The sequence below is a fragment of the Cyanistes caeruleus genome, chromosome 2 (assembly GCF_971803275.1).
Source record: "Cyanistes caeruleus chromosome 2, bCyaCae1.hap1.1, whole genome shotgun sequence".
Taxonomy (NCBI): Eukaryota; Metazoa; Chordata; class Aves; order Passeriformes; family Paridae; genus Cyanistes; species Cyanistes caeruleus.
Window position 1 is genome coordinate 18144255 of NC_141702.1, and position 26618 is coordinate 18170872.

Sequence of the window (26618 nt, forward strand, 5' to 3'; positions counted from 1 at the left end):
TGATTTTATGAGTTACTGAAAGATTCCAACAGTACAAAGTGATATAGCACGTTTAGCAGCAGAAACTTTAATATATTCTGAAAGCTGCAGATAAAGGAAGAACATGGCCTTTTAGAATAACATATTTTTCTGTCCATTCAGGAAACCTTACTGAACTTGTGTGATTTATAATACACACTATTTTACAGCTTGCAAAATAATGCAATTCATGTATTCCTTAAAGTCAGTCCCTTTAGTCTGTAAATGGCCTTGGAACAGATTACTGGGAGTAAGCTGTCTGACTTCTCAGGAACACTCTTACATGACCTGCACTGAAAACTTCCAGGTGTAGGAAACCCAAAGGTAAATAAACAGCTCTTTGATCTCAGCTTGTGACAGGAACTCAAGGCTCTTACATGCAATGTGTTAAAAATGTCATGTTTAAAATTACAATATCCTTTCAATGTTGTGTGAAATCAAGTTAATTTTATACACATTGGCAGCTGCCGTTTCTTTTTCTGACATGCAAGTCTATGCTAAAAACAGTGAATGCAAAAAAAAGTGCTTTCACAAAGATCCCATAAAAGAAGAGTGTCTCAGAATTTCTACATGCATGCCTAAGTATTCACACCCTTCATACAGACTGGTTCTTAATTTCCCATCCCATTTTCTATTTTATCCTTATGTATACTGTAAACCTTTTGGCACACATGCCACATCCCATTTTTCTGTAAAGCTCTGAGCATATTCTGGGTATTAATTAAATCCATGCATGAAGTATTATGAGAATAATTTAGGTGTTCATTATATATGTAGCAATTTGAAGATTTACCACAGCATTTGATGAGTCGATCCTTAAAATTTCTGTGAAAAATCGATGAGCTTCTGCAAAATTATTCTGACCAAGGTAGAGAAATGCTCTAGAAAGTAAGTGACAAATAAATGAGTTCTCAAAAACCCAAGGTAATAATACATTTAAAAAATAATGGACACCATTTTTTATTTTTCCTGTTACAGATGTGAGAGTTTCTGACATTTGTTCTCCATAGTGTGAAAGAGACGCTGATGTACAGACAAATGGAATGACAACTTGGATCACTCAGCTATTGTATTTTTTGCCTATGAAAGCAACAGTCTTCATTGTGTTTTTATTAATTTAAATGCAGATATTCTCTTCCCAGAATTATTTCTCTTCTTGAAATCAGCCATATAATTTTCAGACCACTTTTGAATAGTATCTTCTAAATATATTAAGCCAATGTTAACCATTGCAAAGTAAGTCCCCCATCACACAGCTCAATTTCCTACAGTGTATTCAAGCATCCTTTGAAGCTACTGGGTGGTACTCTCCTGGCAGATCTGATTGTAGGATAACTGTCCAAAATAACTTTTCCTCTCCTAAGTTATTTATGCAAATGTATATTGAAAAAACACAGTGAAAGTATGCAGTGCCTGAAAGAATGAGAAAAAACTTTGTAAAATCAACTGAAAGATCACAGTTTCAATGCAGGATAATACGACTGTACCCAGTTACAGAGATCTCCTGAGTCTGTATGCCAGTCAGTCTCACTTATGACAGATGATGTTCCATAAAAAAGAGAAAGAGAACAGGGTTGTCTCAAGGGTAGTTTAATGATCACCTTTCATACTGTTAGAAGTACATTTTAAGAAGTTTTATTTAGCTATTAAAACATCTACCTGTTCATTAAAACCATAATTTGGCTCTGTAGTCCATCCAATTTGTGAGTCACTTTCTCAACATCTTGGAAGTATTTTTCTGCAGTTTTTATGTCTCCAATCTAGACAGAAAAATCATAAGTAAGTTACCGTAATAAGAAGAGCTACATCCTGATTATACCTCATAAGGACACAAAAACATATATAATGTATCAAAGTCCATTATCAATCTCTTTACACCAAGGTGACTGGGTAACACCTGTTACCAAATAATGCATTTGAAGAGCCATGTTAAGGTCATGAAGAGCACCCCAAAAGCATGCCAAGTTTGCCCAAAGCAGTTTCTCAGCTGGGGGCTGTGGAGCACTCATAGACTGTAGGGCAAGGAGGCCCCATATCCTCATTTAGTCCCTTTGTTGTAACTAACTCCACAGTTCAAAATAGTAGCTGAAAATGAGAAAAGGTCAGAGTTACTTCCAGTGAGACTGGGCATTAGTACACAGGAAGAGAGACACCAGTGACCTCATATGTAGCACAGGACCCACACCTGGTTAAACCACTGCCTCTGGGTCGCAGCCAGGGGCCACAGGATGATTTCATTGCATCACACCATGTGTCAGAAAACAACTTGAGTACCATGGGCCACTGAGAATATTGGGAAGATGGTCCAATTGCAGATTAAAAAAACACCAAAGAGTGACTGGAGAAGGATGAAGGAATGAGACATTTGAAAACTGGCATAAAGAAATACAGATTTGATGGGGGCTGGAATGGGGAAGGGGGTTTCTAAAAAAAGGTGTGTCACATACATTGATCTTTGAGATGAAAAAATACTTGAAGAAGGCCACTTATTTGGAAAATAAGTTAGCAGCATATTTTTTGGGCTGGAGAGATGGAAGAAGATGAAAACTTACGACTGGGTAAAATAAATCTAACAGAACCTCTCAAAAGGAGTAAAATTAAACTAGTTCAGAAGCATAAAGCCTTGGAAACCAAGCAGTCCTCAGGTGGGGACATTCAAGGGGGCCCTCAAGAGACCACCCATTTATTTAAAAACACTGTGAAAAATGTTTGTGACAAAAGTGTTGAAGTCTTCTTAAAGCTCTCAAATGGTGGATATTACACACCTGAATCTTACTAGGAAACTTAGTCCAGAATTCTTAAATTGCCCTAGCATTAGAAAACACTTTCTATCTTATTGCACTTTTAACCTCAGCTTTTTGTCCTGTCCATAGTAGTAGGGAAGAATGTAAAACTCTTTTTTTACAGTCTTTTGCATACTTGAAAATTTTTTCTTTCCCATCTAGAATGAGAATCAATTTTCAGGCAAAGCAGTGTTTACCCCTTTCTCATAGAATATGAGATCATGCTTTCTGGATTCTCTGAACTCTCTCCTGTTAATTCACATCCTCCCTGAGAGCCCACATAAGAAGTCTCCACAATCCAACTGATCTCTTACCAGCAGTGAGAAGCAGGAATCACTTCATGTTTCACACGTGAATATGAATTTTGCTTTTATGCCAAGTATCTGGAAGTCCAATTTGTTTACCCTTATGTAGTTTTCTTACTCTCCTTTTTCCTTTCTAAAGGAAATAGGCTTGTTGTTGCTTCTCATTATGTATTTGTGTTACTCCCAGTCCTTGGTAGCATTCTGCCTTTGCTGTTTGAATCACAGCCAATTTAACATTTCAGATTCTCAACTTGTCAAGATTATTTTGCATTCTGATACTGCCCTTCATAGTATCTGTACCACTCCCAGCTTGGCATCATCTGTACATTTTACAAGCATGCTTCACATTTCATCATACAGTACTACCTAACCAAAAAATACAAACACTACAAACCCTAAAGAGATCATTGTGGAAAAGATCATCTAACAAGTCCTTCTAGTCATCAGCAAATGACTTTGCAACTGCACTTTTCAGAGACAGCAAACATCCATCCATCTGAAAGCTACATCTACATTTCTTCCCAATTTGCTTATGGGAATATCACAGTGGCAGCCAAAGCTGTGGCCAAAGCTGAAGCCCTACTAACACCACTGATGTAAGAGATTCTGCTTTACCTCTAACCACAAGACTCATCCCTTGTCAACATAAGGAAATTATTCTTCTTTACGTTTAGAAAATCCAATTGAACACTGCAGTTTACAGATGCAACTGTCCATCTACCAAGCATTTCTGGAATACCCATTAATAGTCTTTTTTAAAGAAACAGATGCATTTCTCCCAGATGTAATGTAACTGGACTCAAAACAAAATAAATATTATTCATTCTAAAATACCATACATTCAGTTATATTGGCAAAGGATACACTTTCTCTCTATAAATCCCACTAAAAATGTAAATCACCAAGAAAATAATTACACTTAACTAGAGGATAATGCTGGTGAAGTGCAAATGAATCTGTCCTTGAGTAGTTTTAGCCTGGGAATCCCTTAAGCATGAGAACAATCAATTTCTAAAACAAGCTACCAGTTTGCTCTCCTGGGTGCTTGATGAGTCCAAACCTAGTATGCTTTGATACTAATCACACATTATTTGTGATCATGAATAGTTCTGATTTCTTAGCAGATCTCAGCAAACATGCTGAACCCTTAAATCTCATTTTTCCCACAGAGGGAAAACAGTTTACTTTTTAAATTTTTTGGTAGGGAAGATCATTTAAAAGAAGTAACTAATTTTAATTAGTCATTAAAGTAATTTAACCAATTTAAGTGGTCTTTATCACTTATTCATCATTTTATCACTTATTTAACTTAGTTCAGAAAGTATAACCAGTATCTAATAATAATTAGCACATCAAATAAAAATTAAGATTCTGCTGTTAACCTCAAATAATCATACTCTCTAACGAGGAGCCTTCAATATACTATGTGCTTAACTTTGTTGTTTGTCTGGAAACAAAGATTATTTTTTTCCCTAAAAATTTTTTATTGCTTTTGACTCAGTTTTGCAACACTTTATTGCAGTGGGTAAGGTCAGGCAGCTTTTAAAATTTCTTCTTAACTTACTTATTCAAATGGAAATTTTGGGTAGGTCAGCCAGCAAGAGCTACACAATATAATCCTAGAGACTGAAATGTATTCACTCTTTCTCTATTTCATGTGAATTTCTGTTTTACAGGTCAGATGACTGCTGAAAGAATTACAGTCCTTATGAAAATTTCTTTGTGATAGCCTCTCTCTTTTCCTGCATTCTGCACTTCTATAATTCTCATTTCCCATTTCTTAAGGCAACAGCCAAAGGCCTTACATCAGATCTAGACCTCCTTATGTTCCACTTACATGTGAAGATAAAGAGGACATGAGGCCTTAGTCTAGTTAGCTTAAGGTAATTAAGAAAAATTAAATCAAAAGTAAAGCAAAGTTTTACATGATGAAAAAGGTTGCAACTTTTTTCTGTTAAACTCCTGAATTACACTCTATTTTACTTTATTGCTTTGCTTTATATGTGTGATGTTTACTGTCAGTGTCTGTGACCCATAAGCAACTGGAATCTGGCTGCCTTACGCCTCTCTTGGTAAAAGTTCAAAGTTAGCAGCACAGTCTGAGGTTATTTGGGAATTACTACTTGTTTTTGAGAAGTTGTGACATTTGAGTATGAGAAAATTGCTTTTCTGTTTTACCTGCAAGACATTTTATTTTTTTCCCAGAGAGTGTCTTGTCAACCGTGCACACTTACCATGATCTTACCAAAATTATGACACCCAAGACTGCAACACATTTATCTTTCTTTAATTCAAATGGCTTAGTTTTGATTTTTGATTTGTCCAGGTGGAAACTGCCTATTTCTTTTAATATATGAAAATCTTGTATCTGTTGGACTAGTAACCCCCAGACAGAGCTGAAAATTTTGTCACAGAAAAAGACAAGACAAGCAATAAAACCATATCTCCTTAAGGTGCTAGAAGAAAGGAAAACATTTGCATTTAGAAATAATATTATTTTTAACTTCTATCTAGGTCACATGATATCAAGGACTCCTCATAACCCCTTCTGCCTATGTCCAGATCTGACAGCAAAACCCCTTGGAACAGGAGGCCCATCGTCACAGCCAGTATTGTGGAGGTCAGTGATTTCAAATGATTCTGTAAGTTTGGAGATGCTTTCCTCACAGAAGTGAAAATTTCTCCACAGCAAATGGAACGACAAACAGACCTTGGGTGTGACATCAGGGCAGACACTCTTGTCAGAAAGGCAGTGCAAGTAACATACCCAGTTATTTTCCCAGTAAGACCAGAACTATGAATAATTTGTATTTCCTTTAGTATTTAGCATATTTACAGGGCCATTCTTTAATATGCATAATTATTATGTTCCCTATTTAGGTAATAATTAATGCATGCTGCCAATACCATAGAATTGCTCCTTAGTGATGGAGATCCACTTTAAACTAGAGACTTTTAAAGACAGACATGTCTAACACATTGTGAAACCATGCTCCTGCTGAGAACTGAAAATCCATGATTGAATTTGAATGACATTCTAAGATTTCAAACAAGGAATGTTAATAATTATCTATTAAGAGCAAATGACTCAATTTCAATGTAATTTTATTAATGTCAAAAATAAGATCATTTGTAAATACCTGACAATCCAAAATTAGATTTATCATTAATAAAGAAAGTAAGTAGATAAAAGAGGAAAAGTGAATTATCAGTATCAGAAATACAAAAGAACTGCAAAGAACTTGTGAGATACTAAAAATTAAAAAAATCAGATAGCTATTTAGATGCATCATTTTTATGAAAAAGACATCTATTTTTATTTATCATTAAATATAGTAACTTGGACATTTATTATACTTTTCTGTATACTGTTTTTTTCTTTTAAGTTGCTCTCCTCCCCTGTCTTCTCAGGGACATGGTCTGGATAAAAGAAGAACACTCTTGAATTTCTAGATGAAGATGGCAGTTATACAGTGTGACTGAGAGTTGCATGCAGTCCAAGGTAGTGAGACATGAGATTTTTAGTGAAATTCTGTCTCACTGATGTCAATGGGAGCTTTACCCTTAGTTTTAGGGAAAGCAGAATGTCACTCTTTGAATAAAAGACTAGTGTAACTTTCTCCAGCATGTTCTTTGTTTGCTAATGCACTTGTACTACTATAGGTGCTTCATATTTCCTAACTATATCTAATATGACACGGTAGAACGGTTTTTGTCTTGAGCACTGCCTCAACAATTTGACATGTGCCCTACAAAAACAGCTATAGTTTTAAATGCAAAAATTATTCTCTACGTAGCTATCAACAGCAGTATTACCTAGCAAATTTAAAATAAAATGCATACCTGAAGGAAAATCCTTCCAATTCCACTCAGCAACTGAGGCTCTTGCTGTGGGTAATATTTGATGACAGAGTGGTAAGCATCTACAGCCAGCACATAATCCTAAGGGTGAAAAGCATACAGTCAGGTATTTAAGCTCAGAATACTTCAGCCTTTGTGTCACCTTCTTTGTAAAGATCTATTCCAACAGAATTAAAGTATTTGCAACATGTCAGTGGGACAGAATTTCTATCAATCACTCTAGTCACTAGTAGCTGACTACATTGGTCTTTTCTCAGTTACACTGAAACTAAATACACAGGGGATTTTTTTTTTTTTTGTTAACAGGATCATATTCTTTTTGTAGCTAAATGCCACAAACTAAACCTCTTCATTTACTCTTCATCTTAGATTATGATTTGGTATGAAAGTCAAGCACCTTCTGTGTGACTGGGGGTATACACACTTGAGAAGTGTCTCATCTTCCAAATATGTGTATAATTTATAGGGTTTAACAAACTACATTCTAAAGCTTTGTGAAATGCCTGTGTACATGCTCTTGTGAAAAACATCATGTGACAGAAACTGCAATTCCTGTACATCTTCAGGTGACAAACTAGCACTACTACCAAGGGAAACAAGACATTTTCCCTTCCTCTACCTGAATTGTTGGGGTTTTTTACTGCATAAAAGCAAGTAATCTAAATAGAAAAAACATCTGGGCTAAAACTAAGTGTGGGGAGGACTGGTTCTGATCTCCAGAAAGCTTTGCAAGTGACACCAAGTCTGCAGGAAGGCCATGCTGGCAGGGGGCAGAATTAAGATCTGTCTTCTCAAGATGGAATGCCAGTATACCCTCCAGCTAAGGACTAGTGACAGAAGATTAAACAAATGGGTCCCATTTCCCACTAGAAAGAAATGCCCATGTGACTGGTTCCTGCAGTTCAGCTGCTTCATGGTTGAACCACAGTAATTTAATGACCTCAACAGGACATGACTTTCAGAGCCTGGCCACATGGTTTGGCAGGCAGAGGTGAGAGGCACTGCCCATGCTCTGTGCTGAGACAGGCTGTAGCTGTAGAACATCCACTGGCCCAGGGCTGTACCAGCCTCAGGTGCTGCAGCTTGGGGAAATGTGAGCAGAGGCAGAGAGCACCTGCTTTCACTTACAAGGCCCAGGCCAAGCAAAGACTCTCTGTGCTGTAATATTTTGGTGCTTCCCAACAGTCCTGCCCTTCAACTAAGAATTGTGGTGGGCATTAGAAAGCAAAGGACAATGGAGAATCATCTGACAAAACTACACAGACATCTTGGGATACTCTCTGCCCAACCATTATTCTTACTCAAATTACAATACTCATTTTACTTGTCCCTAATGTGATCATAGCTACTAGCAAAGGTTTGTTTTTCTTCATCTCCTGCTTGGTTTGAGGAAGCAATGTTCTGTAGGTGTAATTAATTTATTTTCTTGAGGATGCACTTAAAAGGAGTAAAGCCTCTATCCAGTTCTGAAGTCCTCAGCCCAGGAAACACATGAATGTGTTGGAGCAGGTCCAGGGGAGGGCAACAAAAATGGTGATAGGTCTGGAACATTTCTCAAGAAGGAAGGCTGAGAGAGTTGGGGTTGTTCAGCCTGGAGGAGAAAAGGCTCTGGGGAGACCTCACTGCAGCCTTTCAGTACCTGAAATGGGCTTATTATATATGTTGTGATAGGACAAGGGCTAATGGTTTTAACTTAAAAGAGGGTTGGTTTAGACTAGGTATAAGGAATGAATTTTTTACAATGAGGGCAGTGAAACATAGAACAGGCTACCGAGAAATATGGAGAATGCTCCATCCCTGGAAACATTCCAGGTCAGATTGGTTGGTGCTCTCAGTAACCCAATCCAGTTCAAGAGGTCCCAGCGCATGCAGGGGTAGGTTAGACTAGATGACCTTGAAAGGTCTGTTCTGACCCAAACCATTCTATTTGAAACATATTGTTTCACACAAACAAAAAAATAAGTCTTTGGAGTCTGATCTGTATATGAGAGAAATTACATGTCTTGTATTAGTACGAGATGAGTCAAACAGCTCAGGAAAGCCCTCTACAGGACCTTTCTTTTGCAAATAACTTGTATACTGAGTATAATGATTAATTCTGAACAATTAATTATTAAAATTTAAAGTTTATTACAATTCTAATGTGCCATGACAAGTTCACTCTTATTGGTAATAAAAAGAGTTCAGAGGAAAACCACAGAGGAATGTGCCACATACACATGTATATTTACTTAAATGCTGCTGTATTTATCATTCACAACTCAAATGTGATGAAATTAAAGCAACCACAATTTTTCACATTTATGATTTAGAAAAACTTCGATTTTCATTGTAACAGCTCTCAGTAAAGGATTTCATTCATCACGGAGTACGACTGTGTTAGGCATACAAAACTTGGAATAGGACCCTTTGATCTAGCTCTTTAGAGGAACCCCAGACATAACTGTAGTACCTATTAATTCTTCCAACAGTATAACCTACTAAATCTGAAGGATTGTCTAGAACTGTGATTTTTATCCCTTCAAGCATCAAATGTAGTCACTAGAGAAATAATTTTCTTGTATCAAATTCTGTGGTTCTAAAGCTGCCCCTTACCCGGTGCTCACTCTTGTGCACACTCTAAGGCTCTGGCTACACAATAAAGATGCACAGCACAACCATGAGGGATTGCAGCTCTGCAGTCACATCCCCAAACTGATGCATAAACAACTCCCAGGAGACCATGCATCAAGTTGATAGATAAGTGCTTCTGCCAGCTTAGTCTACAGTTTAGCATGAACTGACTGCAAAAAAGCCTCAGCCACAAGAAGCTGCACAAGTGGGCAGTGTTTGCACCATCACAGCAGCACAGGCTCCCTCGTGTACATAGCAGCCAGCTTTGGTAGGAACAAGCAGCCAAGTCTTAGAGGCCCATGCTGCAGGGGCTTCATGGATTTGGCCTAGTCAGGGAATGAAACCCTCCTCCTTTTCTGCACTCCTTGTCCTTATCTCCAACACCATATGCATTACAACTATAAGCACATAAACACTGACAGCTCCTGAAATGTGAGACCAGAGGTGAACATTAAGAGTCTATGCACTCTGTTGGTGGTTACTGCATCCTCTTTCCATACAACAGCACAGCACATCATGCCTCTGCTTACCCACCCCATGCCTTGGAGTATCTGCCACAGGAACAGGACCCATTTTTTCCAGGAGATGACAAGAGACTAAATTTAAGTCCAAAAACAAAAGCAAGGATGGCCCAAGGATGAAACTGTGAAACATCATTGTTCACTTCTAAATGCAGTCTCATTCTGTGGTCACCCATGGATCCCACAGTGAGTTTAATATGCATTTATTGTCCTCTCCACACTATGATGAAAGAAAGCATTAGGAGATTTCTTAAATATCCTACTATTCTGTGGTGACTTATAGAGGCACCTTATCTGACAGTTCCTTCTGATGGAGCACACTGTAAAATAGATGATATTTGGTCTCACTTACTAAAGACTGTTGTCATTCACTGTTTTGCTAATGTGACATAATACAACAGAGATTGTCTGATGGAATGATAAATACATACCGTCTCTGAGGAGTGAAGTCTTGATTGATACAAGATGTGGTTATGAGGAGTAAAACACATTAAGTATTGCCAGTAAAAACCCTGATTACAGTTTGTGATCTTAAGACTTAGAGATGTGGCTGACATATTGTCATGGTCTTTAATTGAAAAAGATTAAGAGCCTTTCAGTTTTCCACACCTTTGCAAAAAAATCCCAGAAGGTCTGAAATTACACTATTTAGGATATGAATGAGAATTGGCCTATTGTTTTATAACTCAATACCTCTTTTATTATGAAAATATGGGGCCAACATTACCTATACTAATCCAAAATAGTTCTAGTAAGCCACTGGACCTACCTGCTGGAGTACATTTTTCCTTCAATGCACCACAGTATAACTGCACTTCCCTTCAAGGTCACTGCATTACACATTTTCATATTTCCCACATCGCCACCTTAAGTACTTAATTAGAAATAAGCATAAATGACCATGATGTGTAGAATGCTGAGAATAAGTTCAAGGAACCAAACAGTCTATCTCAACAGACTTCAGACAAGGAATGGATAGTTCAGGTTTTGGGGAGAGAGGTCAGGGATAACTAACTTATCCTTCCTCTCTATCTAGTGCAGTTGTGGAAGGGTTATGAAAACAGAGATTCACAGTGCTATGAATCCAGAGAGCTGTACTGCAGCATTCAGTCAAAAGACATGATGATTCATGCAGTCTTTCTCCTTTAAATCGTAGAAGAACCAAAGTCCTCAGGCATCAGTCCCTTGTGTCACTAGCACAAGTTGTTACCTCCTTCTTGGTACCATTTTAATTGTATTATACCCAGATTAAAATAAATTCTAATGCTTTTCTTTTATGAAGGGCAAGCTCTACAAAAGCTAACACAACACTGAAGAAAACTAAAAAGCACAAAATGTGCCTTTAATTAGAGTGCATTTATAATATATATGGAAAACACTTAAGTATTTATTCCTCAGAGAGATAAAAGTCTGATAAGATAATGTCAAAAGCGATTTTAGCTCAGATAAGAAGAACTTAGAAAGTTTTTAAGACACTTCCACAGTGATTTAGTAAAGTGACAGGCATTTTGCAGATAGACTTTTGAAAAGAAACAATGCACATCATCAGCTGTATGTTAAATTAATATTCCCCTCATGCTGCTATATTCAGGATGTGCTTTCATAGTGACATAAGCCCACAGTTCTTGTAAATGGAAGTCTGCAGTGAGAGGTTACATAGCCCCCCTTCCCCTCCTGCTGTATTTCAACATCTTTCCTTAAGTTGTCTCTTGTTCACAGGAAACAGGAAAGCTGTTTGATATCAGTTGATACAAATGCAATCCACCATTTCTTTGTCATTTGGTTAAGTTCAACAGTGGGGTACAGAAAGATGGTAGAACCCATTTAAGAAATGTTATACAAAGAACAGGAAAGAAAGATTGCCTTGAACTGCTACCAAACTGTAGCATGGTATAAAGGGACACAGCAGGCAGAGATCAGTACCTAGGAAAGATATTCCCAGGGTGTAGGAGACACAACTGATTTCCTGTGCCTGGGTAAATCATTTTGCCTTCACTCACTACCTCCAAAATAAAATACCCTTCCATCTCAAAATTTAAGGAGATGTTTAACTATGAAACAAATGAGGCATATTTAAAAAGGCAAAAATCATTGTACTACATAAACAGAATTCTTTGATTCAGGCAGATAATGCAGAAAAGATATTACATGAAATAAACCTAAGAGTTGAGGATAACGAAAATAGATTTAAATAGGGCCAATATCTAATCTTAGTGGTTTTTTTTAATTTTCAAGTGTCAATGCTGACAAGATTGTTCCCTGTTAAATACTACTGTAGTTTTTTTGGCCAAAGAAAGAGGTCAGTAAAAGTAAGATAATATGTTTGGTTTGTTTTTTTTTTTATACCAAAGTCACACAGTTTTACTTTAATAAATTATTGTTATTATCATCATCATCAACTACTTTTGCCCAAGGTATTCCATCATCTAACAGTACTTGGGGACCAAGCATAGTCTTGCAATATTGCAAATGGTCACTAGATGGCAACAGATGGCGCTGACTTCGAGAATGAAATCGCTGTTTTTTCTTAAATTACATACACTTGGAACACTAGAATAAAAACAACTGCAATTTTTAAAGTATATGATACAACAGCAAAAAACGGGTGGAAACGTGTTAAATTAATATAATTGTTCACAGTAGAACTCAAAAAAGTGTGTTTAAAACTTATTTGAATAGATTCATGCTGGATACTCTGGAAGGTAGAGAAGTTGACTGCAGTACTGCTGCATGTTTGAATGGTCTGGGGATATTCCTGAAAACTGAGACTCACAAGTACCCTACAGCCAATGCACTGAAATGCAAATTTTGGATGGAACTAATTATGCATTAACATGCAGTTGTGCATAATTTGGAAGTTATTGTGAACCATAAATTTCTAATTTATAGCATTATAATTTATAATTTATAATTTATATTTTAATAGCAGTGAGATAGGTCCTAAATACAACCGGTCATCTTAAGAAGTATTTGAGCTGCAGTATTTCTGAAATATCATTTCCAAAAAGATGATAACTGGTATTCACAAATATTTCTGTTACTCAAAGAAAATACCCCTAACAAGATCTAACGAGAGGAAAGTGAGAACTGTGTGTGCATGTAGAATCCTGTGTACACATGAAAAACACATGAGTTAAAAAAGAATTCACATCAAAAAGTAAAGTGAAGTTCTTGAAAATATATATACCAGTATTTTTTTATTTATATATTCTACTTTGTTTAGGATAGTTCATGCTTTTCTTCACTTGCTTACTGAAAAAGAGAATGATTTTAAAAATGAACCTGTCATGTAGTTACTTCAAAAGAGAAACTATTTTAATGAACAATTATTTATATGCAAGACTGAACTGTTCTTATAACAATTTAATCATGCAAACAAATGTATGTTTCCCCTAATTCTAATAACAAGAATATTCCATTTCATGTAAAGCTGTATAGCTGGCTCTCATATTAAAAACACAACAAAAAAGAAGACACCATACTTTTTTGAGGTATTGTAATATTAAGAATGGATCCTTGTTTGGGAATTAGCTCAGTAAACATCAGAGGATGAGGTCTGGCATGACCTTCGGCAGTCAAAGTGCAGGGAGCCAGGAGTGCAAATCTTGGCCTGTGAAGATTCTACTGCTGACAGCCCTGCTGCAAGGCTATTGCTGCTAACTGATTTGTAAAATACAGTTTAGCTCAGGATAACAGCAGTTTGCTGCAAGAATGGCGACACCCCAGTTTTCCTGACCACATCATGATTGGCAGAAGTTGTTTTATTTCTACTTCCTGAATACAAGGGGAAGCTAAGACTGTTGCACCAAACAGAGTACAATTGGTTAAAAAACATAAGGAGGAATCAAGGGGGAAAACATCACCAGTGAAAGCTAGTCACTTTTGCTTTTATTGCTTTCTTTTCCACCCCTACCCACTAGTGAGGATTTAAACTTGAAAGAAGACATATTACAACTGAGATCAGTTGACAAGGGAGGATGTATTTAGATGTTCCAGATCACTATCCCATACAAAAGCTACAGTGTTACTAAGCCTCACAAACAGGGCAACATTCCTAGTGCACAGTTTGAAAAAGGCAGAGCACATAATTGCTTTTAATTAGAGCATTTAGTTAAGTGTTTGAAAAATGCAATTTAAAAATGCAAATTCTGTATTGTTATTGCATGTTCTCTAGGATGATTTGAGGAGAAATAAGTACAGATATGCTCCCAAAGAACATTACTGCAAATAGCTATCTATTAAATAAGACATTATTAAGCCTAATTAATTCTTCAATAAGCAAAACCTTCATGTACTGTCAGGTAGTCTTCCCTTATCTCTGCACCAGTAATTTCTCTTGCATTTTCTCTGACATTCTATTCTGGAATATACGGTACCTCTGCAGTTCTGCCACCCACGTACCTTCATCATTAGCAGACAGTTTGCCATGGAGTACATCACCCGGCCCAGACGTGACCTCCACAGCTGAACAGAGGCTGCAAAATAAGAGCAGCTTGTGAATTTGCACAAATAAATTAGAGGTTCTTTCTTGCCATCAATTATCGGTCCTATGAATTACGATTTTGAAAGGTCCCCCTCGTTAACACCACTGGGTTTTAGCCTAGAATTTTTAATCCTCAGCCCTGCTGCAGCACCAGAGAATTCTGCATCTCTCCAAGGGAATTGCTCAAGCAGCTCTGGGTACCATACACAAGGCAACAATGCAGAGCAGTAGACAGTCACACAGCTCTCAGCTCGGGCTAAATATTAAACACTGAAATAAGCCACACATTTTCCAACATCAGAACAAAAGGTGCATAAAAGGATTCAAGTGATAATGAGCAACAGTTCAAAAACATGTAATCTACAGCATTAAATGTGGTAAATTAAAAAAATCAAACATAGCTAGAATGTAATTCCAGAACCAAAACATGCAGAGTGAGAAATGTCTGAGTCTGGGACTGTTTGTGCTTGCCTCTGGCTGAGAGATATGCTGAAAAAAATCTGCCAAGCTTGTCTGCTTTCCCTATTTTCCTGGAGCTTACAGGCATTAAAAGCTGCAGCAGATTTCTAACTCTTGCTTTGCAGACAGACTCCTGATGTTGCAAGAGAACAGTTCACACAGACCCTTATTTTCTCTCATGTTACAGTACCATAGATCAATGCTAAGAGTATTTCTCTAATCCTCAAAAATAAACATTAGGACTATTAATTTAGGACATTTGAAAAATACATGTATCTCAGTCAATCAGCTGTCAAGGTCACTGTAATGATTTGAAAGAGTGGGGGGAAGGGAGAAGAGGCTATTTCAACAAAACTGTGTTAACTGAGACTAGTCATTTGTATCATTAATGTAGTCACTGATGAAAGCATGGCAGATTAGACAGATAATTCTTTCAGCACACAAAGAAGTCATTACAAATAAGAGCTTGGTGAAATGTCTACTGCCTTTCCTAAAAAGGAAAACTCTTTCCATCCTCTTCAACAATAAAACAAAAAAAAATCCAACCCATGAATATTCTCAAATTATCTTTGTCAGAAAGAGGCTTACAATGTAGGGTCCAAGACTGAAGCTGATATTTCACCTGCAATACTTTACCTTGTATTTTATGTTTTAAAAATTCCCCTGTGACCACACATCCCTAGTGCTACTAATGGAGATGATACTGTAAGCCATGAACAAATACTTCATGACACATTCCTTTTCTTTCCTTGTAGGTATCAATAAAATCTGAACATAATTAAGTACCTGCCATTCATTATTTCACTTAAGTAAATATCTCCTCTTTTGCACGTCCTTGTAGTTTGATAACCACAGTCAGTTTTTTAGGACTTAGGTGACAACAAATTAGATGCTGATTCCTACACTGGAGACATCCAGGTTTCATGTTAACAATCAGATAGCATCAGCTGCAGTTCTCAAAAAAGGACTTGAAAGCATGCAAACCAGATGTCTCCAGCCTGTGCTATAAACCGAACAGGAACCAGGTCTGGAAATCTGTAGCTCTGTGGGATGAAGCTTCTTAGCACTGGCAGAAAGGGGTTAAAAAAAACCTGCAAAGCACTAAACAAAACCAAAACCCAATAGCAGATCACTGTTTTACTGAGATGCCTGAAACACTCTCTGCAGGTCCATGCCGCCATGCTTCCACTCTAGCATTTGCTTTTCCTTGTTTTCATTAAGGGCTCTGTATTCCACACTCATTTCAATAGGCACTGTGAAGTTACAAAATTGGCATCTTACAGAACGCGTTACCAGGCAAGTGGTGCTATGCTAAATCTCTCTGCCTGCTGAAAAACTGGCAAATGAGGTGCTCTGTTCCAGGCAAGAGATGCACGTGGTAAGTTGATTGGTGTTGCACCTCCTTACATCAGCAGCATGGAAATTACATGCTAAGCATAATCCCCATAATGAATTAGGGCTGTCTTCATATGAAGTTAATAAGGTTTGCTTCAGCAAGTCTCAGATGAAAAAAAGCAAACCCATTATTAAGTCTCCTGGAGCTCCAAATGCAGAGACAAAGCAGAGAGGGAGCAGACCTGGCTGACCTCCACAGACAACAGCAGTCAACAGCCTCTGCAAAGGTCCCATGGGCTTTTTGGCAGTCTTAAACCTAGAGGCAGCTGCACAGTAGACATGTAAAGATCTCTCCAAATTTTCTGCAGCCATGTCCCTTGATAACTACTAGCTGCTGCTTTTCTAACTATGCCTCCTCCTGAGCCCATCTGAGCTCTGAAGCAGAAGCAGAGAGGAAAAGCAAGGAGCCAGTAACTCATGAGTGAAGCAGACTGCAGGACATAGGATTATGATACAACTAGGAAAAAGTCCTTGCACCTTAAAGGGAGACCAACAGCTCGGTTTTAAAGTTTTAAAAAACAAAAGATGTGCAGCTGAGGACGAAAATTCTGGCAGAAGGTGCTAACAGGAAAAAGTAAGTAGGAGAACAGAGGCAAAAAGAATATAAGATACAAGAGAAAAGAACAGAAACTCACTAAATGCTGTGTCTAATTTCAATGTAAGATTATGTCCCTTTTTCCTAAACCTTTTGAGAAGAGTACTAAATGTATTCATTTGACTATATGTGTAAATACCTTTATGATATATGCTTCTCACATGTGTTTGTGATTTTAGGACGCATTCAGAAGGTGTATCACATCAGGTACAGTGACACATTAAAGCAACTTTTACATCCAGTGCAATTGAAGACCACATAGAAAAATAGTTCAGACAGGTCTGCACCCTTCCACAAAGACAGTTTAAAGTAATTATTTATAATTTTTTTCTGCTATTAACTCTATCCAGCCTCTCCTATCTCAGAGCCTGACCTTTACTTTCCAAGGGCTCTGTGTGAATGGTCTCCTAGAAAGAACTTGGTAACATTCCTTAGACTGTTAGCTAAAAGTGAAAATTTTTTGTTTTCTTGGTGGGTGTTTTTAACTTGCTAGGCATCATGAGGGGTTCATACAAATCTACAGCAATGCCTCCTAAAATGTCTTCTCTTGTCTAATTTTCAAGTATACTCAGATGACCTCATAAGTATAAATTCAGTTAAAAAAAAAAAAAAAGCTTGTCCTGATCACCCTTTTTTGTGCCGTGATTTGCCCTATACTATTGAAGCAACATCACTAAGATAGAAGGAAGAGGAGAAAACATAATTTGGTATAAAATCATGAAAATGATGATGTAACTCAATATAATCTAAGTATTATTTTAACAAGTGTCTTAGATATTTCTGGAGTCTAAGTACCATGCAGCTACAGTGAGACTCAGCCATCTGTGCAGGAGCACCCTAAGCCAGAGTAGCCATGGTATGGGGGTAGTTCAATCTGAAAAAACTGAGTGGATGGCAAACATGAGGTTTGAGAGGAGTCAGTCAGCCAAGGCTTAAGATGAAACACCCATAGTGCTGTAATAGCAATACACTTATATATTCACCACTAAAGGATAACAGCCATGTTGTTTCCCCTAAGTAAGAAAAAGAATTGATTTATTGCATGAGTTTGATCAAAGGCAAAACTGTGAAATTAATTCCAGCAAAAAGTAGTACAAGGTGTATCATTTCAGGGGCTGAGTAGGCTGTAAGATTACAAAACTACAGTTTTAAGCAGTCTGGGGCAGTCTTGTGAAAACTTCTGGCACACTTAGGCAATCAATAAAAACACACTGTCTGTGAAAAAAATGTTTAAAGAATACCTACCTTGTCTGTTCTCCTGTGTAATGTTAGTCATACTTCCATCTTCAGCTAAGCCTTGTTCCAAATTTTCTAGTATCTGTAGTAATTTTTTTAAAGTAACCAACATCAGTTTAAACAGCACTATGTATTTAATGCAAATTATCTACAATGGACAGTCTCTGTGTAAACCAATTCATGCAGGAATGCTTCACTTAGGTACAGTTCAAAATTACTGGTTATTACCATAGCTAGATCAATTGCACAAAGAAAGTCATTGTACTGTAGAAGGATGTTAAGAGTTCAGTTTATGATACCTACAGCACATTAAATGCCAGCACACTCTAGGGTCACACACATTTTGTTAAGTAAAACAGGAAATATGCTTCACCAGAGAATGAACATTAATGACTGCAATGAAAGTCAAAACTGATTTTTTTCAGGGAAGGCCACAGCCTCCTGACTTCTTCACCCTCAGTATGGGCTTTAGTTTCTTTAGTTCCATGTTTTTGTCTTTAATGAAGTATACCTCTTAGTTCTTACTGCAATTTCCTTCTCAAACTTTGGGGTTTATTGCTTTTTTAAATTTATTGTAGATTTTAGGTCATGTAAATTGTTGAGTGAATGAAACATCTGTTGTTTTATTGGAAAGAACAGAAATGTATACTTAATGAACCTTGTATCTGAAGCACTTTTAAAGTATGCATACAAGGCTCCATTTGAAACACAAGTCAACTTTCCTTTTCTTAATTCCATTACAATTCTCCAAATTCATTTTCCAGTTCTCACAGATGACCCCATTTTTTCTACTACAGATATATGACTTTGGTTGGAGAATGATGCCTGAGATTTCCTTCAAAAAACTATTAGGGCCATTTGCTATTTAATCAGCCACTGTGGACACCTAATGAAGGAAATACAAGGCACTGCCTCTTCTGGGGACTAAGCACACCTCCAAACAAAGCTTTCAGTTTCTGGCAGTATAAGAAGTAATTGTCTTTTCCTAAGCCAACAAAGTGTTCCAGCTGTTCTCAGTGTTTCACAAATCAACACTTCAAATCTATACAACAAGTCCTCAAAAGAAGACATGTAGAATTAATCTGGCCTTGGAAAGTGTGTTAGTGTTTTCTACAGCCAATCAAGATAATCTGTACCTCCAGAAAGTTATCTCATACCACCAATTTCAAGATCATATTAAGCTGAAGAAATTGCCCTATGAGTTACCAAGCCCTTTTCACAGACTAGAGTGAAGTTTTGAACTCAAGTTCATAAATTCAACTACAAAGAACTTAAGAGCAAGGAGAGACATACACCTAGAATATTTACCACCCGCCAGCTGAGCAAGGTTAATTCTCCTGGTAAGAATTGTTAGGCCATGACAAATACAAGGTGATACGGTTTACTGTAAACTTTGGTGAGAGGGCTAGACTGAGCTACCTTACCTCAAATTCTGAGAGGCTGTGAGCATACACCAATAGACACTTAGCTGACAGGTGGCAATTTATGAGCTGGCAGTGGCATGCCTGCAGGACTGACTCTCAGTACCACTTTCAAAAGCAGTGCAGCCACCTAGAAATCACTTAGAAACCAAAGTGCCACCTTTCAGTGTTGAATGCCTAGTGTACAATAAGACACCTTGTCAAAAAAAAACCCCCACATTCTTCTCTCCCATAAATTCAAACCACTTTATAATCTACTTTGTGTAAAAACCCTGATCTTTCTCTTCCCCTACAAAATACCTAGTGATTTCCTCTCAGATTCAATAAGGCCCAAAGTTCCTACTCCTGAAATAGTACAAACACAAGGGCCCTTCATCAAGGTGACATGCTGTCTTGTTTAAAAAGACAATGTACTTCTCTGAAAACATTCTCACTAAAATAAACAAAAAGGGAAGAATTAGATATTAGCATACAATTAGAGTATTACATTAACCATTCTGTGACATTACTTGGGGATATCTAGCTGTGACCTCAAGCTCAACATCATTAAAACAGAGCTCAGCAATGATTTGAGGCTAATTATTTTATTCCCTAGGTTTATCTCTCTTTTGCCCTGAAGTACAAAAACATCACCTGCAGTTTTTCAGTAATGGGCATTTCCCCATTTTCCAAGAATTGCTTAATAGTAACATTAATGATTCCGACAGTTTCTCAGTCTAAGTTACTGCATTTAGTCAATATGAAATATTTAGGTGGTAAACTGTTTATTCTAGCAATATCACAAGACATAGCTCTAACCACCCATGTTCCAACTATATGAAGAAAAATATGATTGAACACTTCTACAATTTAATTAATCAGCTTTACATATGACCTGTGCTTTTTCTTGTTTTAATCACTTACCATTATGCACACTACTTAGTTTCACTGGCTAGTATTACTTCACTGAGTCTTCTGTTTCATTCCCTATGTATTGCCTGTATGCAAGAATTACTAATATATGCATAACACCATTCAGGCTTTTTTGGTGCTTCTGGAACTGTGGCTTTTTGGGTATTTAGACTTGTAAAGGGTCATCATAGGTTCCATGAACTTAACAAACAAGGTGTCAAGACAAATACCCTGCATATGAAAAACAGAAAACTTATGTCACCTTAGCAACTAGAAGCTTAAAGTAATCAAATCTAAGGAAAGTTCACCAATTTGGAAATAAAACAGAAGGCCAGCAGATATGGAAGAGTGTGTATCAAAGGACCATGGAGGAACATAACCACTCATGAAGGGTGGTGGAACGACAGAAGTTGTGGCTGATGGGAAAATGGCACAAAGTACTTTTGGCAAGTTTTGCAGAAGTAACACATGCAGAGGCCTTTTTAGGAAGCAAGACTGTTAACCCACTTGCCACTGCTCTTCCCACCTGGTACAAGTGCCCAGTATGGCTGTGGCAGTTGAGGGATTAGGGTTTAAAAGTGAAATATATTGTACTATGAATTGTGTAAATTTCCAGGAGCTCTCCCTCAAACATCTAGGGAAGCAGAGGTACATACAAACAAGACAACTTTAGACTTAGCCTGACAGTTGTCCTTTTCACATTCTGGCCTCCAGCTGAGTGTTTTTTAGCTTGTCTTCAGCATTATCAGCACTAAAGTGATCATGCTTATGTTTTTAAATGAACACTTGAAAAGAACAAGTCCTTTTGTGATTTAAGTTACTATTGTTACTTTTATTGCCTGGCTGTTCAAAGACCATTAATTTCAAGGTGGACTTAGAGGTCCAACAACTCATTGAGGCAGTTCATGTTGGGAAGACCATCAATAACACAGAGACAGCAACAATTTCACTGGATTCCTCTGCCAGGCTATAACAGCCTTTTGGCACTACAGATAATTTCTTTCCCAAATGTTGCTCATATAGAAAAAGATGCAAAATATCTAAACAGATCTTGATCAGACACTTGCAGGAATACTGGAAAACATAAAATCATTATTACAGGAAAAAAATATATGGAAACATATATTCAGAAAAAATTAAAACAACATTTTTGCACTCAACCATCAATCCTGCTTCAGGTACCAGAGATGTGTAAATAGATGGAGGCTGTAAAGATCAAGTAATCAAAATAAATACAGTTCCATCCTTAAGTGGAATGGTTAATCTAAAGTTGCCAAGTGTGTGTAGAACATATACAACAAAAAGCAATAAAGTATTTAGCAGATTAAAACCAAGTATTGGATAGGAAACAAACCTCATCGTTACATTAAGGAAGAGAAATGAAAGACAAATTTTCTTGTGATCAGAATGCACTACCATTAGCCTGGAATAACCTCCCAGGGCCCAGATGTGGCCTCAGCACCATAGGCTGGCTCATTAAAAACTACAAAACAACTCTGCATTGCAGAGAGAGACTAGGTAAGCTAATAGGTCTTTTCTTTCTTCTAGCTTTTATGACTCCAAGATCATCTCATTTACATAATAATGATTCGTATGCCCTTCTGTAAATACGGATGACCAAAGATTATTTTTCCACTTTTTAAAATAGAGAGGTAAAACACTAGAGGCTTTTGGTTGAAAGCTCCCCAATTAATTCTGTTATAACCCAAATAGTTCCCAAGTGTCACATACAAATATTAAAACTAATGAGTGTACATCCTTTATGTTATTTTTGTGGTTATGCCATGGGTTTTTTTAAGTATTAGAACCATATTCTTGAACATTCCAGTTGAGATAGAGATTATTTAGACAAACAGCATTCTGTACAAAAATCAAAACATATACAGTGTTTTTTATCAGCCAGCCTTGATAAAAATAAATAATGATAAAACCATCAAATGGTTAAATTACCACCAATTTACAACTGTCTTTTAAAAACACACATCTTCACAAGCTGCCCTTTTTCACACTCTTCTTTCTACAGTTGTTCTTGAATTGCTCCAAAAACTAAGGTACTTAAATGAATACAAACAAATGAAGTAATCTGCAATGAGGTACGTAGAATAACTGATCAGAAATATTTCAAAAATTTCAAAGACAGATGTTCTATTTGTTAGTAGTTATCTGTTTACTGTACTTTACAGAAGCATCCATCAGCATAGACAATAGCTTGTCCTAGCTACTGTATCCTGGCTCTAGCGGAAGCTGTCAGAACCAAAGGGATATTGTTTTTCTTTCTGCAATTGGACACACAAACACAGGGGAAACCTTGCAAACTCAGACACAGGAAGGCAAAGGCCAAGAGGTGACAATCTCTGAACCAACACCAAGAGCAGAGAACAAGAGACTCCTCAGAAGAGCTCATGGAAGATGTAGAGCCAGCTTTAAAGCGGCCTTCTCCAAGAGTACAAGGGATAACAAAGAATCTGCAGTGACCCAGGTCACTAGCAATTGATGAACTGAGAACACTAGGAAGAGACCAGTTCTTCAAGAACTTGGTGGGCAGGGAAATATGTATATACTAATTTATAACTCTACTTTATTTCTATTTCATCTTCTTTACCATATTAAGTTTCCCTTATTTAAACAAATAATCAGCCCAGTTCATGTTCAAACAAAATCTTTTATTACAGTTTAAAAGCTTCCTTGGTACACTGGCTATGGTCTAAGGATATGCAGTTGTAGAGAAACATCAGAGGCAGATCCACCTCAAGGCTGCAGATGACTTGAAGATATAAAGGAGCGTGTGTGGGGAGAACAGAGTTAATTTCCTTTTATTTCATTCCTCCACTGACCAACAATCTTTAACCTGCAGAGAATCATGGCTGATCACACTGTAACTGAGATATGGCCATGTCAATCAAATCTGCCAGATGGCTGATGGATACCCTGCTCAGCAGTCACTCCCTCGTTCACATTCAGTTTTCTCTCTTTGTTACAAGATTAAGGAACGTAGAAACCAGTTCAGTTTTGGAACCTAGTGGCACCTCCATGACTGAGGGCAGACAGTGAAGCACTTAATACCAGATTGCAAAAACCCAAGATGTGAAACAGCCGATCTCTTGCAGACTGAGGCAGGCAAAATGTTAGTAGAAACACCATGAAATCCTGCAATAGAAGTGGTATGGCATTTTGTGGAAGAACAGAATTACTTCAAATTGAGAACTGTTTATGAGGAAGAGGGCTGGAGAGAATAGCTGGCCAGTGATATCAGACGAGAGGTAACAGCAGTCGTCAAGATCTAAGAAGTATCACTTCTTGGCCATATTAGATATATTTCTCAATGGTTTCCCAATCAATTCTTTCCAACTTTATAAAAAGTGCCACTTTCACCTCTTATTACCTAAACTATTCATTTTTTCCTCTCATAATAAAAAGAATTGGACTTTTTACTGTAAACATTCGGTTATCCTACACATTAATTTATTAGAAGTTGATTTCATATACCTAATGCCATTACAGCTACAGAATTAGCAACTGTCATATCCCTCCACTTCCCTTATCCAAGTTAGTTAAAGGAGTAAATATAGGAAACTTGCCAGGAACACTGAAAATGAAAAGTAATCACCCATGGTTATCTTACATACAGTTTTGAACTTTCAAGAGTCATAGATAAAGCAATAATGTTGCATTTCTTCTACAGTTTACCACATTGTAAAATTCATGGTCACTGGTGCATTAGACTACTTGGGAAAGATTTCTGTGAAAAAAACCATTTAAGACAAATGCTTATGGTTCAGGGTTGCTGGTTTTAGTGGGTAAAGTTAGTGCTCACAACACCATAACTGAAATTTCAGCACTCACAAATCCCATGTTATAATTCAAGCCATAATTATTATGGCATTTGACAAAACAAAACAAAAACCCCAATCAAACTCAGCAGGTTATATTTACACTCCTAAATGACTACAGTTTCTAAAATCAGTTATTTGGACTATTTCTGAAGGATCAAGATCATTAACAACAGTTTTCAGCAAGCTGGACATGGCTGAGTGAAGGCAAGAAATCTCTCCTACTTGCCCTTAAACACATCTGCTTACTGTGCTCCACATCTTGTCTGGCAAAAGCATCAAAGTTGTCCTCTGTTCTACTCAACTGAGCCAGAGCTACCACAAAGAAGAGAAGGATCTCTCTTAAAATGCAAGAGGCACTTCATTACTTTTAATAGCAAATTTCTTATTTGCATCAAGATGGAGTAAAAATGTCATAATTGAAACTTAATGTTCTTTATAAGGACAATAAAATTTATTTCTTAAACATTAAGAAATGTTAGTGCCTAGAGATGCTGTTACCTTGGCGCAGATTATCTTCATACTGTGCAGTCTGTCAAGTGATTCCTGAGGATTTCCTAGGTACTGAGGAAGTTCAGCATGCAAAATCCGCATGGAGAAAGGAACCATAGAACCTAGAAACGCAATTAATTTTGTTAAGTGTGTTTGCTATAATGACCAGTTTGTGATTTGCCTGAGTTAAAAAAAGGTATGTCTCACTAGTGTTTACATCACAAATATGTGACATAATGGATATAAGTAAGTGAAAAATGGACATAAAAATACATAATTTTTGCCTTCACATCTTTTTCTTGTTCTGATGAAAAATGTGAAAGATGAGAAAATAGGAAAGTTACTCTTAGCTATATCATGTGGCATGTTTAAAATGTTTTAAATAGGCAAACACCAGGAAGGCAAGAAGGTGCACCTGACTGAAATTTTCAAAAACAAGTTGTACTGGGAAGTATAATGTTTCATTGAAGATTTCTTTTAACTAATTAAAATGAAGGATTAAAAAAATGAAGTTTACTCAAGTTGTAGCTACATTACTACCAGCATTTAATAATTCTGTGTATTTTACAACCAAAGTAGAAGAAATAAGATGAAATTACTGGCCTTCAAAGTATGCCTGTGAAAGAGATATAACCAGGGCATGCAAAACCTCTTAGCATATTTCTGTTTATCTTCTGGTGCATTCAAAACATCAAAGAATAGGGAATTTAAAGGAATATTTGGGGTGAAAAAGAAATTATTACTGGTTTACTACTACTACTGTTGTTATTAATTATTATTATTTCTATCATCATTATCATTATAATTAGTATTGTCAAAGACCTCATTTTCTACATTTATGGGCATCCTGGCTGACTTCACAGGCAGTTCCAGGAGTTTACCTGACCCCTAATGTGTGCAACATCTTGCTTTCAGGTAACTGCATAATCCTGATACACGGACAACAATAATGAATGTGAACTAAACACCACTACTGAAACCAAATCAGCTGGCATAATGGGGATATAGGCCTTGCAAAATACCATGCCACTGATGCCTCATGATGTAGCTTTTATATTTTTCAGATCCTGTACTGCTTTAGTATATAATTCTAAAACTCCATAGCCTGTCAGCTACCGTTCTCCCATTTTATTCAGACTAAACAACTCCTCTCCAGGCCTGAAACTCAAGGACACCTTACTGTCTCATGCCCTGAGAGATGGAAACAACAATGAATTGGGGGGACAAACTTGGAGTAAATGACTATTACCTGAAGCAGTAACTGGAGGATTAACTCCTGATATGCAAATGGACCAAACTTATAAATGTATGAAAAACTTGTGGCCATCGTCCATCTCGGAGGTGTCTGAGAGCCCAAGGTGCACCTATTGAAGGCCTTCAATAAATACCCACTTTTATCCTCTTAATTTTGTCTAGTCTCTGTTTTAGGTAGCTATTCCAAGGCACCACCACATTTCTAATATTTTAATATGTACATTTGCTATACACATATTCTAAGGGGATTTCTCAAGTTACCTTTTGCTTCATCTTTTCTCAATAACAGGACTCAGGAGCTTCCTAAATAGATTTTTGCACCTGTTCTTAACAGGCTTGTACATCAAAGAGGTAAATGCTATACAAAATGAGTCACTCACTCTAGAATTTTTTTTAAAGGTTGACAAAATTTTAATCACAAGACTCACTAATTATGACCTTCACAGTAAGCATCTTACATT

The 26618-nt window shown here is 37.1% G+C and overlaps 1 protein-coding gene and 1 long non-coding RNA gene across 2 annotated transcripts in view; both read right to left on the minus strand.

Moving 5' to 3' along the window:
* The window catches only part of LOC147654646 (uncharacterized), an 837032-nt gene that overhangs the window by 659556 nt on the left and 150858 nt on the right, over window positions 1–26618 (minus strand). The window lies entirely within an intron of this gene.
* TRAPPC12 (trafficking protein particle complex subunit 12) overlaps window positions 1–26618 on the minus strand; it is a 50424-nt gene that overhangs the window by 935 nt on the left and 22871 nt on the right. Inside the window, exons 6-11 of the mRNA XM_086875931.1 lie at window positions 24913–25025; window positions 18279–18351; window positions 14503–14576; window positions 6950–7048; window positions 1678–1778; window positions 812–899 (exon numbers count right to left, since the gene is read on the minus strand). Coding sequence (XP_086732057.1) covers window positions 812–899; window positions 1678–1778; window positions 6950–7048; window positions 14503–14576; window positions 18279–18351; window positions 24913–25025 — 548 coding nt within the window. The remainder of the gene's footprint in view (window positions 1–811; window positions 900–1677; window positions 1779–6949; window positions 7049–14502; window positions 14577–18278; window positions 18352–24912; window positions 25026–26618) is intronic.